Here is a 20,818-nt window from a genome sequence, read left to right as displayed (position 1 = left end):
AAAGTGTTGGGGACTTTCACAAGGAGTGGACCAAGGCTGGAGTCAGGGCATCAAGAGCCACCACACACAGACGGATCCTGGACATGGACTTCAAATGTCATATTCCTCTTGTCAAGCCGCTCCTGAACAACAAACAACATCAGAAGCGTCTTACCTGGGCGAAAGAAAAACAGAACTGGTCTGATGCTCAGTGGTCCAAAGTCCTCTTTTCTGATGAGAGCAACTTTTGCATCTCATTTGGAAACCAAGGACCCAGAGTCTGGAGGAAGAATGGAGAGGCACACACTGCAAGATGCTTGAAGTCCAGTGTGAAGTTTCCACAGTCTGTGTTGATTTGGGGAGCCATGTCATCTGCTGATGTTGGTCTACTGTGCTTCATTAAGTCCAGGGTCAACACAGACGTCTACCAGGAGATTTTGGAGCACTTCATGCTTCCTTCCGCAGATGAGCTTTATGGGGATGCTGACTTCATTTTCCAGCACTGTCAAAAGCACCAAAACCTGGTTCAATGACCATGGGATTACTATGCTTGATTGGCCAGCAAACTCACCTGACCTGAACCCCATAGAGAATGTATGGGGCATTGCCAAGAGAAAGATGACAGACATGAGACTGAACAATGCAGAAGAGCTGAAGGCCGCTATTGAAGCATCCTGGTCTTCCATAACACCTCAGCAGTGCCACAGGCTGACAGCTTCCATGCCACGCCGCGTTGAGGTAGTAATTGCTGCAAAGGGGGCCCAAACCAAGTACTGAGTACATATGCATGCTTATACTTTTCAGAGGTCCAATATTGTTCTATGTACAATCCTTGTTTTATTGATTGCATGTAAAATTATAATTTTCTGAGATTGTGGATTTGGGGTTTTCATGAGCTGTAAGCCATAATCATCACAATTATGACAAATCACGGCTTGAACAATCTTGCTTTGCATGTAATGAGTCTATCTCATATATTAGTTTCACCTTTTAAGTTGTATTACTGAAAAAAATGAACTTTTGCACGATGTTCTAATTTTTGAGTTTCATCTATACTATAAGCTCCATCTACCAAACACATATCTTGGATATCCCAAGATATTTACAACTAGACATGCACAGAGTTCTCAATATGCTAAAGTCAGAGTGGAACTTATCATGTGATTCTGTTTCATAGTCTACATGCATTCAATGTATACTGGTTGAATGTTATTCTCATATGACATAGTTTTGGAATCCTTCTCTGAAATTTAATATTATCCTATGTTAAGCTTAGTTTTAGCTTAATACTGCATTTTTAAACTGGAGGAATATTGTGGAATATTCTGTATCTCTGTTCAATTTGGTTGATGTCATACAATCACAAAGTATCAATCTTTAAGGGACACAACATAAGAGAAACCATGGGTTGACAGGGTTTGTTCCTGTCTTGGAAAACTATTAAGATTAAGAGCCTTAAATGTAGAGAAAACTATTCTGTTAACTAGATATATAATCCTTTGTGTAGTATACCAGTATACATATTAAGAATATACCTGCCCCTGAAGAAAGGTGAAGCAAGATTTAGCATACAACAAAAGTTGTACATTAATGTAAATTAATATGGGAAAATAGTAATCAAAATGTTATTATTTTCTTTAGCAGTAATGATAGATATTGAAACTCAGTTATAAAATCATAACACAGCCACACTTAGATGATCTATGTTGGCCAACATTCTGCCTAGTAATATAAAAATGAAAAATTAGAGGCAGGATAAGATACAGATATCTGATAGTGTTAATCATTGAGCTAGTATCCTATTTCTTCTCTTCCCCACACCTCCCTCCCTCTCTCCTGCCTGCCTGTCTACCTACCTACTTACCTACCTATCTCTATTTCTCTCTCTCTCCCCCCTCTCCCCCCCAACAAGCATACCAAGAAAACAATTACATAAATAATAAAAAGGGTGATTATGTACATATTGATACACACACATATATGTGGACAAATTTTATGCTATAGAAACTCTATCCATATACTATAGAACTGAGTTCCCCAACTTTTCTGGCATTGTGGATTGGGGTGGGGATGGTTCCACATGAGTAGTGGGCAAGTGCATGCACGTGCAGCTCCATTTATGTGAGCAGCAGGCACGTGCACCTGCCACTCATGCAAATGGCACACAAATGTATATGCTTGCCTGATGCTCACACAAGTGGAGATGAGTGTGTGCATTCATCCGCTCATTGGTTCCGAAACACTCAAGGTCTGGTAATAGGCTATAGAAACATTCTGCCATATTATCACACCTACATAAAAAAAGGTTGTGACTTTGGTCACCCAGTTACACCCATGGTTTTTATGCCATTGGTGGCACCTGTGGAGATTCCTCAGTTTAGATGGCCATTTGGGTGGTCAAAAATGTTGGTCTCAGTAACAGGAATAACACATAACACACACATCTCAAAACCATGAGAGGTAAGACTAAAGAAATAATAGTATGAGCAATCTGGGGGTGTTCAACATATGTGAGTTGAGGAAAATTTGGAAATATCTGAAAATCTTTAGAAATAAATTCTTGGAAATGAACATGCCATTTCAAATCAAACCAGTTAAATAGGTAAATTGAATAAAGTTTGGCATGTATTAGATTTCTACTAATTTTAAAATAAGTAGTTGCCTTTAAATAAATTATAAATCAACATTAATTTGGTGAATTATTATTAAATCAACTGTTGTTTTAGAAGGGTTTCCAGAGACAGAACACTGATGTCTTCTCTATACTTTAATATTCCTTTATTAAACTTATGGACCAATACTGCTCCATGAAACTGAAAAGGGAGAGATAGAAAGAACTTTAGGAGCAAATGTGAAAAGATAGAGTGGTGAAAACTCCATCCATTAAAGAATGTTCCTTGCCCCAGTGATCCTACGGAAATTACAGCTTTCATTTCCAGTTTAGCAACACCTGACTTACTGATATATTTTCTGCTGCTGTTTTTTGCTGTGAAGTAGAAATGCGAAATGTGTCTGGTTACCTACAACTTCCGAGAAACCTCACTACTGGCTCTGGTGGCTAGAGATTTAGACTGCTTGTAGCTGAGTGAGAGGTGGGAGAAAAATAGCTTCCCTGCAGTTAATAGGCTTGAATTGAATTTTCAAAGTACATGCATGACTAAGAAATTATCTACAAGCAATTGCTCAATAGCTCCCTTTTTTTGGACAACTCTTTGGTAACTCTTTTGTTGCGACCAAAAGCCCCTGAATGAATAAAAGGGGTAAAAATGGTCAATATGGGTGCAGGATCCAAATAAAGGGAAGAAATGTACTGTATATGCACAATGCTGGTTACAAAATGTTTACATAAACTTTTAGCAAACTTGGAGCTGGATTAGAGTGGCAGGAAGGATGCAATTTGACTAAGCTTCCCAGTGTTAGGAACAAGATGCTGGCAAGTTATACTTTTCTGTTCCTGCGGGTGGATATTCTTATGCATTGCTTTATACTTATAAAATGGAGACCAGAAGAAGATGCTAGCATGAAGCATATTCTAAATCTAAAAGGATCCGCAACTGTTCAGATTTAAAGATCTTCACAGAAATTGTTTCTGGGTGGTTCAGTATGGAGATTGTAAAATTTTTGCTCCAAGAAAAGTTCACCTACTGCTTATTCTGATATCTTTGCGATACCAATTGACAATTTCCAATTTTTTGAGAAAGGGCTTTAAATTTGAATATTTTAAACAGCAGATTATGCAGTTTAACAACTTTTAAAAAATGACTTTGTTTTATACCTTGCTTACATAAGATGCACAGGAACCATACTTGAAGGATATAGTGACTTAAAATAAATGAAGTAAACCCACTTACATTCATGAATAAACGAAGACTGCCTGAAGGAAGAAGCCAAAATAAATACACAAAACGCAAAAGTGCTATAACTGCATAACTGTGCAAGATTTGCTAACGATTCTATAATAGCAGGTAGAGATTGTGCTTATTGATTTATCTGATTGATATCCTACCTTTACTCTGCACAACTCCAGGCAGTGTATAACAATCGTTTGTAATCCAACATTTTATGTAGACAAAAATAAAGTATATTGGGGCACTCTGACAAATGTTACAAATATTCCAACATTTTGTTTTTATGAAACAACTGTGTAAGAGGAACACACAATTATTTAAATTCCTCCTATCCCCCCATAAGCCCTTTTCTGCTCTCTCTGAATACAAAGTCTAACTGGCTTATATTGTAGGTTTCAATTGTGAATGGCTTCAATATATTTATATTTAATTTTAAAACTGTTGGACTAATATGGCTATACATTGATCATTACAATAATGGCTTGAAAGCAAAATAAAATTGACCAAATTACACAAAATTGCAATGATATTTAAGGTGCTTTCTTTTTCTTTTTTAAGGAGTTATCACTTTTCATTGGTCTTACACGCTCTATGCCTTTTGCTTGTCATTCTTTCATATATAGTCTATCAAGAGAATTTTACTTCAAATACAGAGTTGAGTAAATTGTCATATAAAAAAACATTTGGAAACAAAGAAATGATACGCTGTATTATTATTGAGATTTGAAAATTGTATTAAATGCTTAAGCATGGTGATGTATCAGTTATTTTTGTTTCTTTTTCTTTGAATGCTGTCAAAGCACAATCAAATTATAGTAAAAAGATATTGTTCCACAATGGGATTTTCAACTTCAGTGTGTACTGCTGCTTTGTCAAATTGAGATTTAATTTATGATCCCATATGACCATGTTCCACAGAAAGGTGCCACATGTCTTGACTCAGTTCTAATGCTTGCTGTTCTCCAAGGAATAAGCTGATAAATATTTATACAGCAGTCTTACATACTTGTGGAAGGATACAAGTACAAGACTGGGAGTTATCAAGTCATATGTTTTAATTTGCAGCTGCCAGATGATGTGGCAGTAGTAGTAGCAGAAGAAGAAGAAGCAGCAACAGAAGCAGAAGTAGTGGCAGTTGTGGCTTGACTGCCAACATAGAGCGGATCCAAACATGCCACTTTAGCTGCAAAGAATGAGTGGATGCAATGCAGAACTGCAAATAAATTTGAAAATTCCAATTCCTGAAAGTGAAAGCAAAATGGTCAGGTATGAGAGACAAATTTATTTATCATATATTGTAGTAAAAGCACCAAGTTTGTGCAAAGACACAAACACAAAGGCTTAGGAAAATCAAATATACTCATAATACACCCAGTTATTCATTGTGAAACTAAACATTTTTGTCTTACTACAAAATTACTTTCTTTACATCTAGATTTTATAATATATAAATTTATAATTATATATATAAATGTACAATTATAATTATTTTACATTTCCAAATAATTGGGAAAAGATAGTTAAATAAAAAGAAACTATGTGATGGATACGATCTTTGCAGTTTGCTCTTTTCAATAATCTAAAATAAATGTCAGTTTCCATACTTTTGTATTTTATTTTTTATCAATCTGCAGAAACTCAGAAAAATTCTGATGGTAAAGTTGAAACAAATTTTAAAATCTGTGTGTTCAAGACTTTGTGTATCAGAAGAACAAAATATCAGAATATTGTATATAAAGAGCCCTTTTACCCATTTCTTAGCCAGGCTATTCCTCAAGCATACCCCTATTTTGGTAGTTAGACATCAAAACAGGATAATTTTTTTTGAAATGGAAATTTTATCCAATGTATTTCTAATGAATAGGGAAAATTAGGAAATAATAAAATTTATCGGATTCTTCCTCCAAGCCTCCAATCTCCCACTTTTCAGCAGCAGAAGTTACTGCCTATATGATGTGATAACACAATGAACGTACCATAATTGGCCCATATCAGTCCTGATATTTTAAAAGAGAAATGATTTTTCTTTTTTCTACTTTTTTTTGTTTGCTACTCCTACTTTGTGTGTGCATGTGCACATGCACACACACGCACACACACCTTTGAGTTAACTTTCACTTCCAGTGACAGTATGATCAAATCCTGCAGTTTTCTTGGAAACATTTTGTGAAAGTGATTGCCCTTGCCTCATTCCTAGGGCTGACACAGAGAGTGCCTGCCCACCCAGCTGGCTTCAGGCTGAATATAGGAATAGAACTCATGGCCCACCTGATGCTTTAATCAGTACACAAGCTGGTTTTTCTTCTCTTAAATTATATTGCCAGTTCTGAACTCATTACAGAATGCTCTGTCTATGTTCTGGACTCAGGCAAATTGGTTAGAAAATGGTGACGATATGTACATCCTGTTATTTAGTTATTTAGTTATCAATAATTTGATAATAGGAAAGGAATTTTGTTCTTCTCTTTACCTTTGCTTCAATCTGCTTAGTATCGGGATTTTGAAATAAAAATTTAATTTTGCTCTTGCCATCATCTGAAGACCCTTTAAGCTGGGAAAACTTGTACCGCCATAGTACAGCCTAAAAGAAAAACAACAAAAATACATATATACATTAATGTAAAAAACTGCTACAGGAGAAAATGCATATCTTGGAATTTTCAATCTACCAATGATATCAATATTAGCAAATATATTTTCTCTCTTATCTGAAGTGAACTATTTAATAACAGAAAAGAGACATCAGGAAGAAAAAAGTTCTTTATTTACATTTTATTAAATTAATGGTCAGTGTAGTAATCTGCCTCTATTTTCTGGTCATCTTTATTAAAACAAAGTATCAGTTTCCCATTGTGCAATCAGTGATTTGGTAGCTACTGTCATTTGTAACTGTTAGCAATATAAATTGAGATAATAGGAATGCCATCTAGAGACAATTTGAAGATATACTAAGGAACTGCAAGTGACACTTGTTGCTTGTAACTAATAAATGGAAATTTTGAATGAGCATTAAGATGTATAGATCATTTGAAATTAAAATATCATCTGTAATGCAAATATGCACCATGGAACAATTAATCCTTTCTTTTAAACCAAAATTGATGAAGTACAGGTGAAACTCGAAAAATTAGAATATCGTGCAAAAGTTCATTTATTTCAGTAATGCAACTTAAAAGGTGAACCTAATATATGAGATAGACTCATTACATGCAAAGCAAGATAGTTCAAGCTGTGATTTGTCATAATTGAGATGATTATGGCTTACAGCTCATGAAAACCCAAATCCACAATCTCAGAAAGTTAGAATATTGGGAAAAGGTTCAATATTCTAGGCTCAAAGTGTCCCACTCTAATCAGCTAATTAAGCCAGTACATCTGCAAAGGGTTCCTGAGCTTTTAAATGGTCTCTCAGTCTGGTTCAGTAGGAATCACAATCATGGGAAAGACTGCTGACCTGGCAGTTGTGCAGAAAACCATCATTGACACCCTCCATAAGGAGGGAAAGCCTCAAAGGTAATTGCAAAAGAAGTTGGATGTTCCCAAAGTGCTGTATCAAAGCACATTAATACAAAGTTATGCAGAAGGGAAAAGTGTGGAAGAAAAAGGTGCACAAGCAGCAGGGATGACTGCAGCCTGGAGAGGATTGTCAGGAAAAGGCCATTCAAAAGTGTTGGGGACTTTCACAAGGAGTGGACCAAGGCTGGAGTCAGGGCATCAAGAGCCACCACACACAGACGGATCCTGGACATGGACTTCAAATGTCATATTCCTCTTGTCAAGCCGCTCCTGAACAACAAACAACATCAGAAGCGTCTTACCTGGGCGAAAGAAAAACAGAACTGGTCTGATGCTCAGTGGTCCAAAGTCCTCTTTTCTGATGAGAGCAACTTTTGCATCTCATTTGGAAACCAAGGACCCAGAGTCTGGAGGAAGAATGGAGAGGCACACACTGCAAGATGCTTGAAGTCCAGTGTGAAGTTTCCACAGTCTGTGTTGATTTGGGAGCCATGTCATCTGCTGATGTTGGTCTACTGTGCTTCATTAAGTCCAGGGTCAACACAGACGTCTACCAGGAGATTTTGGAGCACTTCATGCTTCCTTCCGCAGATGAGCTTTATGGGGATGCTGACTTCATTTTCCAGCACTGTCAAAAGCACCAAAACCTGGTTCAATGACCATGGGATTACTATGCTTGATTGGCCAGCAAACTCACCTGACCTGAACCCCATAGAGAATGTATGGGGCATTGCCAAGAGAAAGATGACAGACATGAGACTGAACAATGCAGAAGAGCTGAAGGCCGCTATTGAAGCATCCTGGTCTTCCATAACACCTCAGCAGTGCCACAGGCTGACAGCTTCCATGCCACGCCGCGTTGAGGTAGTAATTGCTGCAAAGGGGCCCAAACCAAGTACTGAGTACATATGCATGCTTATACTTTTCAGAGGTCCAATATTGTTCTATGTACAATCCTTGTTTTATTGATTGCATGTAAAATTATAATTTTCTGAGATTGTGGATTTGGGGTTTTCATGAGCTGTAAGCCATAATCATCACAATTATGACAAATCACGGCTTGAACAATCTTGCTTTGCATGTAATGAGTCTATCTCATATATTAGTTTCACCTTTTAAGTTGTATTACTGAAAAAAAATGAACTTTTGCACGATGTTCTAATTTTTTGAGTTTCATCTATACTATAAGCTCCATCTACCAAACACATATCTTGGATATCCCAAGATATTTACAACTAGACATGCACAGAGTTCTCAATATGCTAAAGTCAGAGTGGAACTTATCATGTGATTCTGTTTCATAGTCTACATGCATTCAATGTATACTGGTTGAATGTTATTCTCATATGACATAGTTTTGGAATCCTTCTCTGAAATTTAATATTATCCTATGTTAAGCTTAGTTTTAGCTTAATACTGCATTTTTTAAACTGGAGGAATATTGTGGAATATTCTGTATCTCTGTTCAATTTGGTTGATGTCATACAATCACAAAGTATCAATCTTTAAGGGACACAACATAAGAGAAACCATGGGTTGACAGGGTTTGTTCCTGTCTTGGAAAACTATTAAGATTAAGAGCCTTAAATGTAGAGAAAACTATTCTGTTAACTAGATATATAATCCTTTGTGTAGTATACCAGTATACATATTAAGAATATACCTGCCCCTGAAGAAAGGTGAAGCAAGATTTAGCATACAACAAAAGTTGTACATTAATGTAAATTAATATGGGAAAATAGTAATCAAAATGTTATTATTTTCTTTAGCAGTAATGATAGATATTGAAACTCAGTTATAAAATCATAACACAGCCACACTTAGATGATCTATGTTGGCCAACATTCTGCCTAGTAATATAAAAATGAAAAATTAGAGGCAGGATAAGATACAGATATCTGATAGTGTTAATCATTGAGCTAGTATCCTATTTCTTCTCTTCCCCACACCTCCCTCCCTCTCTCCTGCCTGCCTGTCTACCTACCTACTTACCTACCTATCTCTATTTCTCTCTCTCTCCCCCCCTCTCCCCCCCCAACAAGCATACCAAGAAAACAATTACATAAATAATAAAAAGGGTGATTATGTACATATTGATACACACACATATATGTGGACAAATTTTATGCTATAGAAACTCTATCCATATACTATAGAACTGAGTTCCCCAACTTTTCTGGCATTGTGGATTGGGGTGGGGGATGGTTCCACATGAGTAGTGGGCAAGTGCATGCACGTGCAGCTCCATTTATGTGAGCAGCAGGCACGTGCACCTGCCACTCATGCAAATGGCACACAAATGTATATGCTTGCCTGATGCTCACACAAGTGGAGATGAGTGTGTGCATTCATCCGCTCATTGGTTCCGAAACACTCAAGGTCTGGTAATAGGCTATAGAAACATTCTGCCATATTATCACACCTACATAAAAAAAGGTTGTGACTTTGGTCACCCAGTTACACCCATGGTTTTTATGCCATTGGTGGCACCTGTGGAGATTCCTCAGTTTAGATGGCCATTTGGGTGGTCAAAAATGTTGGTCTCAGTAACAGGAATAACACATAACACACACATCTCAAAACCATGAGAGGTAAGACTAAAGAAATAATAGTATGAGCAATCTGGGGGTGTTCAACATATGTGAGTTGAGGAAAATTTGGAAATATCTGAAAATCTTTAGAAATAAATTATTGGAAATGAACATGCCATTTCAAATCAAACCAGTTAAATAGGTAAATTGAATAAAGTTTGGCATGTATTAGATTTCTACTAATTTTAAAATAAGTAGTTGCCTTTAAATAAATTATAAATCAACATTAATTTGGTGAATTATTATTAAATCAACTGTTGTTTTAGAAGGGTTTCCAGAGACAGAACACTGATGTCTTCTCTATACTTTAATATTCCTTTATTAAACTTATGGACCAATACTGCTCCATGAAACTGAAAAGGGAGAGATAGAAAGAACTTTAGGAGCAAATGTGAAAAGATAGAGTGGTGAAAACTCCATCCATTAAAGAATGTTCCTTGCCCCAGTGATCCTACGGAAATTACAGCTTTCATTTCCAGTTTAGCAACACCTGACTTACTGATATATTTTCTGCTGCTGTTTTTTGCTGTGAAGTAGAAATGCGAAATGTGTCTGGTTACCTACAACTTCCGAGAAACCTCACTACTGGCTCTGGTGGCTAGAGATTTAGACTGCTTGTAGCTGAGTGAGAGGTGGGAGAAAAATAGCTTCCCTGCAGTTAATAGGCTTGAATTGAATTTTCAAAGTACATGCATGACTAAGAAATTATCTACAAGCAATTGCTCAATAGCGTTCCCTTTTTTTGGACAACTCTTTGGTAACTCTTTTGTTGCGACCAAAAGCCCCTGAATGAATAAAAGGGGTAAAAATGGTCAATATGGGTGCAGGATCCAAATAAAGGGAAGAAATGTACTGTATATGCACAATGCTGGTTACAAAATGTTTACATAAACTTTTAGCAAACTTGGAGCTGGATTAGAGTGGCAGGAAGGATGCAATTTGACTAAGCTTCCCAGTGTTAGGAACAAGATGCTGGCAAGTTATACTTTTCTGTTCCTGCGGGTGGATATTCTTATGCATTGCTTTATACTTATAAAATGGAGACCAGAAGAAGATGCTAGCATGAAGCATATTCTAAATCTAAAAGGATCCGCAACTGTTCAGATTTAAAGATCTTCACAGAAATTGTTTCTGGGTGGTTCAGTATGGAGATTGTAAAATTTTTGCTCCAAGAAAAGTTCACCTACTGCTTATTCTGATATCTTTGCGATACCAATTGACAATTTCCAATTTTTTGAGAAAGGGCTTTAAATTTGAATATTTTAAACAGCAGATTATGCAGTTTAACAACTTTTAAAAAATGACTTTGTTTTATACCTTGCTTACATAAGATGCACAGGAACCATACTTGAAGGATATAGTGACTTAAAATAAATGAAGTAAACCCACTTACATTCATGAATAAACGAAGACTGCCTGAAGGAAGAAGCCAAAATAAATACACAAAACGCAAAAGTGCTATAACTGCATAACTGTGCAAGATTTGCTAACGATTCTATAATAGCAGGTAGAGATTGTGCTTATTGATTTATCTGATTGATATCCTACCTTTACTCTGCACAACTCCAGGCAGTGTATAACACTTAGTTTTTTTCCCACATGAACCCATGAGGCGGGTTGGGCTGACAGAGAGTAGCTGGCCCAAAGTCATTTGGTAGCTTCTGTGCCTAAGGGACGCACAGAATTCTTGATCACCAGACTTCTTCTCTAGCACCTTAATCACTATTGACATATGACTCCCCATATAATAATAGCCTAACAAATGCTCCAGTCTTTCTATTATCAGACTGATTTAATGTATCAAGTGTGTCAAATGTTTATTATGGTAGCAGATAACCTTTCCTTCTGAACAAATTACATTTTAGAAGGGTCATCATTCAGGAGGCCAGACCCCCACAGAATAAAATAGAAGCAAGTTTGTCCATTGTGGCACAGGGAAACAATGGAGAGTGGAAATGGTTTCTTCTGCATGCTGTTTAACCAGGCAGGGCACTACTGTGCTTGCAAGGCATTTTTTTTCCTATTTTTGTTTTATTTTATTTTTACTGCAAAAGATACTGAGTTCCCATGACAAGTTCCAAAAGAACCCTATTTTTATTCTTCTTTTTACTGCATCAAATGGGTTTCCTTGGTATGAAAACATTGAACAAGAAAAAAAGTAGTTTCAATCATGTGTATTATAAAGCCATTCTATTTAGCTATGCCTTTGAATTACCATCCTTGCATCAGCCACACTTCCTGCAATTTTATACTCATCATGAATAAAAATAGCCTGCAGTATACTGGGTGCTGAATTTGGCATGGTGAAGAGTCGCAATTATTTCTAGGGCCCTTTTTCTTGCTTGGCACACAAATTATTTAATTTTAATCGGAAGCTGCACAATTAGCTTCGATGCCCATGAATAAAACCCAATTTCAGAAAATACGGAAGTGCTAAAGCTATTTGAATTCTAGAGCAAGCAACATTGAGAAAATAAGACCCATTTAGTGCAGTAATACATTAGCAGTGGACAGCCAGATATCTTGCGGAGTCCAAAAAATACAATATGAAGACAAGTGTCTATGCTTGTTTACTGCAAAAAAGTGATATTCAGAAGCAAGCTGATTCTGAATTAAAATATATTGTATGATCTGTGGGTGCCTCTTTTCCATATTCAGGATGAAACTTCTAGTAGTATTCTAGGGATTTCCTCTGTTGCTTCCTCTCTCCAAATTCCTCAGAGCACCAGGAAGGTTGGTGACTGATAGATGATGACTACTTAAGTGTCAGCTGCCCCAGCTACCCTTTATTCCGATCAGCCAAAATGCCTACCAGACTTTTGGATAACTCCATAGGAATCATTAGCTGCCTGGTTGGAGTGATCTACCATAATAGAATTTTTTTCTCTGTGGGAGATCATGTTGCATCTACCCTGGGGAAGGAAATATCTAGTGTGTAACTTCTTATGTTCAGTACCAACTATTCTAGTTAATCATAAAAGGGATGAGATGTTTTAATAAGGTACTTGTTATTGTCTTCTATGTTCTTACCTGTTAATTATGGGAGAACTTTTATCAATGTGTTTATATTGGGAGTTTCAGCAGATTGAAAAAAATCAAGATGGCAGCTACGACCAGTGCAAAACACATAAAAGAGGAAGAGGTATATTTTTTCAGTTATGGCTATGATCTTGATTCTATTGATAGATGCCCCAGGTTTTGGGCATCTGTTATGGCTATGATCTTGATTCTATCTATAGATGCCCCAGGTTTTGGGCATCTGTGTGTTTGTATATTGTATCTCTATTTTACTAAATCCATTTCTAACTTTCTAACTGGACATATAAAAGATTGAGTTAAGGATTTATTGCTTCATTGATTACTAAGTGTTCTAATTAAACCTTATCTTTCAAGTAGGGCAAAATACCTGTGCTAAAAATATTAATTATATGATAATAATTAATGTTAATATATAATGAAAAATGACCCCGAGGAGTTAAATTTGTCTAAAAAAATATTAACTAGAAGCAAAATTTAAAAGTTCATGGCTATTAGAAATATTATCTTTCTTCTTAAAAATCAGTTCAGTAAAATATTTAAGTAGATTCCATACTGGAATCAGCTAAATATTCTCCCCTGTTAAATCTAGCTCTATATACAGTAGATTAAAGGTCGTACACTGAAAATTTGGTTAAAGTCATATTTATCATCCCATGAATTACATTACAAAATTGCTCTTGAAGAGTGGAAGGCTGGAGATGGGGAGATGCAGAGTGGATTTTAGTACATATGAGGCTTCATTGCCCAGCAATCAAAAAGTTTTGGTCTGCAATTTTGCAGATTATGTAAAATATTATATGAAAATATGCTACTTTTGTGGAATATTATGTCTTACATAAAATTAATTTCTTACATAAAATTAAAAAAAAATCTATGAAATATATAACTTATATCTTTGTCAGATAATGTGTGGAAATGTTGAAGATTGAAGCTATGGAATTCACTGTTGTTCTGACCAAGTCATGATCTAGTCAGCTCAGTCCATCTTATGTTAGAAATAAATAAAATTAAGTGATAACTCCATATATGCCAACTTGAGCTCACAACAAAAAAGTATATAAATATCCTCTACCTGGCGTAGTCAACCTCAGCCTTGCCACACAGTTACCACATCAGTATGGTACACTTAGCCATCTACTGGCCTCCTTGTGAAATATCTGGGACTTGCCACTTCCTGCCAGCTTGTCCATTGACTTTGCTCATTGCAAGGTGGCAGGAAGTTGTAAGGTGGTCCTCACTTAATGCCCTATGATCCTTGCTTAAAATCAGAAATAGATTAGTAACAGAAATTCTAAATTTAATTATTTAAATGAAGGGATAGAAGAGGAACTCATCAAATTTGCAGATGACACCAAGCTGGCAGGAAGATTCAACAGTCTAGAAGATAAGCAGAAGATACAGAAGCATCTCAGCAGACTTGAACACTGGGCCCTATTTAACAAAAATATATTCAATGGTGACAAAAGGAAGATTCTACATTTAGGCAAGAAAAGCCAAATGCACTATCAAGACAGGTATCATCTATTCCAGGTACCATCAGTCCTAGTGGACAATCATTTAAATATGATCCAGCAGTGTGCTGTAGCTGCCAAAAAAGCAATGCAATTCTAGGCTCCTTTAACAATCAAGATCATGTGAGTTGTTCATACCACTGTATAATGCCCTGGTAAGACCATTCTTCGAATACTGCACCCAGTTTTGGTCACTACAATACAAAAAAGATGTTAAGACTCTAGAAAGAGTGCAGAGAAGAGCAACAAAGATGATTGGGGACTGTACGCCAAACATATGAAGAACAGTTGCAGGAATTGGGTATGTCTGGTTTAATGAAAAGAATAACTATGAGTGACATGATAGCAGTGTTCCAATATCTAAGGGGCTGCCATAAAGAAGAGAGCCACCTGAAGGCAGAACAAGAAGCTGATTAAGGATGGAAACTAATCAAGGAGAGAACTGACCTAGAACTAAAGAGAAATAACATGACAGAACAATTAATCAGTGGAAGAACTTGCCACCAGAAATTGTGGGGGCTCCAACACTCGAAATTTTTAAGAAGAGATTGGACAACCATTTGTCTGAAATGTTATTGGGTTTCCTGTTTGAGCAGTGGGTTGCACTAGAAGACTCCAAGGTTCTTTTCAGCTTTGTTATCCTGTTATTCTGGTTCCAATTACCTTTGTTAACTGAGGACTACCTATAGTATAGTGGTTCCCAAACTTTTTAAGTCCACCGCCCCCTTGGTGCTACAAACTCATCCTCAATGCCCCCCACCTAGGGGTGGGATTCAAATTTCTGTGGGCGTGGCCTAATTTGAGGGTGTGGCTTGCTGGTCATGTGACTCGGTGGGCGTGGCCAGGTGACTGGCAAACCAAATACAAGTGGTCCTCACTTAATAGCTGGTTGTTTAGCAAGTGTTCTAATTTATGACTAGCCTCCCCAGAGCTACTTGACCTGCTTTTGGAGTTTTGACAGCTTTAGATCAGGGGTCTAAATCCCACCCCTGCCTGTGTGTGTGAGAAAGAGGGAGAGAGAGAAGTTGGATCAGATCTCTCTCTCTCCCCCACCAACGCCAGAAAGCCACCGTCAGTTAAAATTCATATTAGTGGTCTCCGGGATTTAAAATTATGAGTTTGGTAGTCCCTGAGGTCCAAAAGTTTGGTGACTCGTGATCTAAAGGGGTGAGCCTGAGAGAGGGATGGAGAGAGAGAAAAGAAAGAGAGAGAGAAAGAGAGGAAGAAAAGAAAGAGAAAAGGGAAAGAAAGAAAAAGGGACAGACAAAGAAGGGGGATAGAAGGAAGGGACAGGAAGAAAAAGAAATAAAGAAGGGAAGGAGGGAGGGGAAAGATAATGAGATATCTATTCTAGTCCAATCACCTGCTCCAGCAGGGTTAGAAGGGAGTGTGTGTGTGTGCGTGTGTGTGTGTGTGTTCTCCTTGTAATTTACCAGTACATTTTGGTTTTGCCTTGTTCAGAATTGGCACTGTAATACATTGGGGAAAAGTAATTTTTAGGGTGGAGATCTGGTCCAATGGATCCTATTTAAAGCCTCAACAAAATGTGAGAGCTTCCTGATAGTCTTGACCATGTTTCGTCCACAAAACCTTTAATAGAAGCCAAAGAGGTTTCAATGTGCTGGCAAAGATGTTTCAATGTGGAAAAGGGTCTCAGTCGAAACTAGGCCTCATTCAATCTGATGCATCAGGTCTCTCTTTGTGTCTCTCTCTCCCTCTCCCTCCCTCCCTCCTTCCTTTCCTCCCTCTTTCCCTCCCTCCCTGACTGGCTTTGCTCTTTTTCCCAATGTGCCTGTGGGGCCGGCGCTTCGAACATGGAGAGAGAGAGAGAGAGAGAGAGAGAGGAGGGGAGGGGAGGGGGAGAGAGAGAGAAAGAGAGAGAAAGAGAGAGAAAGAGAGAGAGAGAGAAGCAGGCAGGCAGGCAGACAGACAGACAGATAGATCGATCGGTAGGTAGGTAGGTAGGTAGGTAGGTGATAGACAGGCAGGCAGGAAGACAGATCTTTTGGATGGATGGATGGATAGGTAGATAGGTAGGCAGGTAGGCAGGCAGGCAGGCAAGCAGGCAGGAAGACAGACATACCTTTTGGATGTATATATGGATAGGTAGATAGGTAGGGAGGTAGACAGAAAGACAGACACGTAGGTCTGGTAGATAGGTAGGCAGGCAGGAAGGCAGGCAAGCAAACAGACAGACCTTTTGGATGGATGGATGGATGGATGGATGGATGGATGGATGGATGGATGGATGGACGGACGGATGGATAGACATACAGAATGTGACAGCGGCGGCACTTTGGGAAAGCAGTGGTGGCGGCTTTTCCCAACATGCTGCCGCATTCGAGGGAGCCGGTTCCGGTGCGGTACAACAGTCAATGGGGTGAGCCTGCAGGGCTGGTGCCTCAAATGCCTCCTTGATGTCTCTTAGCATCCCCAAGGGGGCTGGCTAAGAGGTGGCAGGGGGGCACCAGCCGGCTCTGCAGTTTCACCCATTGTCTAGCATGCTCCAGAGCCGGCGCCTCCAATGCGGAAGTGGTGGCATGTTACATGTTACGTGGCTGTGTTCAACGTGCCGCCCCCCTGCTGCCTCTTACCGCCCCTCTGCTGGCCCCCTTAGGGATGCTAAGAGGTGGCAGGGGTGCGTTTGAGGTGCCAGCCCTGCAGGTTCACCCATTGATTGTAGCACTGCTCCGGAGTCGGCACCTCAATGGGTGAAACTGCAGGGCCGGCCGGTGCCTCGAATGCCCCCTGCCACCTCTTAGTGCCCCTCTGCCGGCCTCCTTGGGGATGCTAAGAGGTGGGGGGCGCGTCAAACGCAGCCGCACATAATGTGCTACTGCTTCCGCATAGGAGGTGCCGGCTCTGGAGCGTTACTACAGTCAATGGGTGAACCTGCAGGGCCAGCACCTCGAACGCCCCCCTGACGCCTCTTAGCATCCCCAAGGGGGTCAGCAGATGAGTGCTAAGAGGCGGCAGGGGGCGGTGCGTCGAATGTGGCCACAGCGGCACATAACGTGCCCCCACTTCCGCATTGGAGGTGCCGGCTCTGGAGCGTTACTACAGTCAATGGGTGAACCTGCAGGGCCAGCGCCTCGAACGCCCCCCTGACGCCTCTTAGCATCCCCAAGGGGGTCAGCAGATGAGTGCTAAGAGGAGGCAGAGGGCAGCGCGTTGAATGTGGCCACAGCGGCACATAATGTGCCACCACTTCCGCATTGGAGGTGCTGGCTCCGGAGCGGTGCTAGTCAATGGGTGAACCTGCAGGGCCAGCCGGAGCCTTGAATGCCCCCTGCTGCCTGTTAGCATCTCCAAGGGGCCAGCAGAGGGGCGCTAAGAGGCAGCAAGGGACAGCGCATCTAAGGTGGCCGCGGCGGCACATTGCAGGCCCCAGCTCCTGAGTAGTGCTACAGTTAATGACTGAACCTGCAGGCCTGGTGCCTCGAATGCCCCCCTGCCACCTCTTAGCACCCCCCTGCTGGCTCCCTTGCCTCTTAGCGCCCCCCTAAGGCATCCCACCCACCCCCAGGGGCAGTACCACCCACTTTGGAAACCACTATACTGTTTGCAAGGAACTAAACGGTTATTTGTAATTAATCAATAAATTTTTTTGTTATTATTATTCATTTATTTGTCAAGCAAGTATTAGATAACAGGTATAAGTATAAGCATGGTTATGAACACATGAAATGGATACGAATAAAAAAGAAACAATAGGACAGGGACAGTAGGCACATTGGTGCACTTATGGACGCCCCCTACAGACCTCTTAGGAAAGGGGTGAGGTCAATAGTAGACAGTCTAAGGTTAAAGTTTTTGAGGTTTGGGGAAGAAACCACAGAGTCAGGTAGAGTATTCCAGACATTGACCACTCCATTGCTAAAGTCGTATTTCCTGCAATCAAGTTTGGTGCGGTTTACCTTGAGTTTGTATCTATTGTGTGCTCTTGTATTGTTATGGTTGAAGCTGAAGTATTAGTTGACCGGTAGGACAGTGCAATGTATGATTTTATATACTATACTTAGATCGGACCGAAGGCGGTGGAGTTCTAGGTTTTCTAGGTCTAGAATTTCAAGCCTGGTGGCATAAGGTATTCTGCTACGATTAGAGGAGTGGAGAACTCTTCTTGTGAAATATTTCTGGACTTTCTCAACTGTATTAATATCCGATATGTAATGTGGATTCCAGACTGATGAACTGTATTCAAGTATTGGTCTAGCAAATGTTTTGTATGCTCTAGTTAGTAGTGTGATATTACCGGAGAAAAAGCTATTCAGGATGAGGTTAACAACTCTTAATGCCTTTTTGGCTATGTAGTTACAGTGGGCTCTAGCACTTATATCATTAGAGATGAGTACTCCAAGGTCCTTGACATAGTTGGGGTCATCAACAAGGTCTTGATTATTCAGCTTGTTGATGTATTATATTAAGAGAAACAATTTATACTCTATATTATCTGTTCAACCTGTCCTCTGACTAATACCAGAAAGATAATCTATTAGGAGATAAGTGTAAGATCAAGCCTCAATTTAAGAACATTAATATTTGGGAGAGACTAAGCAGTGAGATTTCAAAGTACCCCATAACCTGTTCTATAGAAGTAGAAAGTCATGCATTATTTTTATTGCTATGTATATGACTGCACAACTCAGGTTCTCATAGACAACTGAAAATAATTTATATGTACTGGCTAATATCTGGGGTTTAATAATAAATAAAATTCAGATGCTTGAAATCTGAATGTCCTAAATATTATTAATGATGAAATAACTAGGTTTTCCAGTGAAAATGCCATAGAAAATAATAACTGGTGTACTGTGTTCATGTTAGATTGTGAAGATGTTGGTTAACACACAGTATTTCTACCTCCAAATATTATTCCAGTGAGTAAGAAATAATTCTCACATTTATGATGGTTGCAGTGTCCTGGGATCATGTGATTCCTTTTTGTGACCTTCTGACAAGCAAAATTAATGGGGAAGCTGAACAACCATGTTACTAATTTAACAACTGCAGTGATTCACTTAACAAATGTGACAAGAAAAGTCGTTAAATGGGGCAAAGCTCACTTAATAAATTTCTCACTTAGCAACATAATTGTCAAGCCCAAAATTGACATATGTGTAGCCATTTTATTTAGCCTTATTATATATTCCTTTTTTTCTTTGCTGGTTATAGGGGGAAGGGTTTTGGGCTTGCCACATTCCTAAGGTGGGAGGAGTAGAGATAGAGAGAGTTGTTTAAGCTAGGTGGTTCTCCTTCCCGCGGGAACAAAAGCTGACCTTGCTGAGACCTGGAGGTGGAGATGGATGACACCAGGCAACAATGATTTACTTCTATTGGGGAATGTGACTTTTAGGGGCTAATTTTCAATATTATGTGGTGTAATTCCGGGTTGTGCCAGATCTGGAATTACAACAGACTTTGCCAATTTGATGCTTTCCTAAATAAAAGAAATTTGTTTTGGAAGATGGACTTTGCTCTTTTCTTTTTAAATGGATTTCATCACTTGGAAACCTGACAATAATTTGGTCATAAATTGAGAATTATCTGTATTGGTCTGTGACAGCAGACTAATGAATATAGATCTATATTCCTCCTACACAATTATAGTATTAGATATATGGAATGGGAGATAGAAATTTTGTGAGTTCATAAGCTGTAAGCTACTTGCATTTGAACAAGACCTTTAATTAGTTTTTTTATCCTTGAAATATAATAATTTAAACCAAAGTGCTTGGAAATTGATTAAAACTCACTAATAATTAGTATGTTGAAACCCATTAAATAGCTAGTTGCAAATTAATTGAAAGACAATTTTTAAATAATTTGTTGAGCTACTTGTAAGTAATTATGAGATAAATGAAATGATTTACAAGTAATTGACTTCATTTGATTTAGCGTATAATATGTTAACAGTGAATAATTATTTTTTTCTAATGACTGGGGAAAATACGTAGGAATACAAATATTAAGAAAAATGATGGATTTAATGTCTAAGGGGAATAAAGCCATGTTCATTAGAAAAGTTGGTTGAAGAGATTAATTATGCTAAACTTGAACTTTGGGAAGAAGTTAATATTGTTTAGATGGAAATGCATGAAAAAATAGAACAGATATAAATGCATGAAAAATAAATTGATAATGTTTTTTTACAAATCAAAAGAGAAATATGTAACAAACAAGAACAGCAATAAATACAATACAAAAATTAACAAATAAGAGTAATGTTGCATGGTTAAAATTATTAAGAGATCAAATAAAATACACATCTATGAATTATTGTACATATGTTTCATTTTCATTATAGATCCAGGGATGGGATTCCACTGGTATA

At 38.5% G+C, this 20,818-nt stretch overlaps 1 protein-coding gene across 10 annotated transcripts in view; it reads right to left on the bottom strand.

Moving 5' to 3' along the window:
* Positions 1-4,863: 4,863 nt before the first annotated feature.
* Positions 4,864-20,818, bottom strand: part of SNTG1 (syntrophin gamma 1) — a 222,200-nt gene continuing 206,245 nt past the window's right edge. For all 10 annotated transcript variants that reach the window (XM_087961717.1, XM_087961721.1, XM_087961719.1 and 7 more), the window contains 2 exons: positions 6,298-6,408; positions 4,864-5,068 (listed from right to left, as the gene is read on the bottom strand). In XM_087961717.1, the coding sequence (XP_087817843.1) occupies positions 4,868-5,068; positions 6,298-6,408 (312 nt within the window). In that variant the 3' untranslated portion in view covers positions 4,864-4,867. The remainder of the gene's footprint in view (positions 5,069-6,297; positions 6,409-20,818) is intronic.

The sequence above is a fragment of the Notechis scutatus genome, chromosome 3, assembly GCF_049901735.1.
Source record: "Notechis scutatus isolate UNSWTSFEM ecotype Mainland chromosome 3, rNotScu1.2, whole genome shotgun sequence".
Taxonomy (NCBI): Eukaryota; Metazoa; Chordata; class Lepidosauria; order Squamata; family Elapidae; genus Notechis; species Notechis scutatus.
This window is presented reverse-complemented; position numbering and strand designations above follow the sequence as displayed.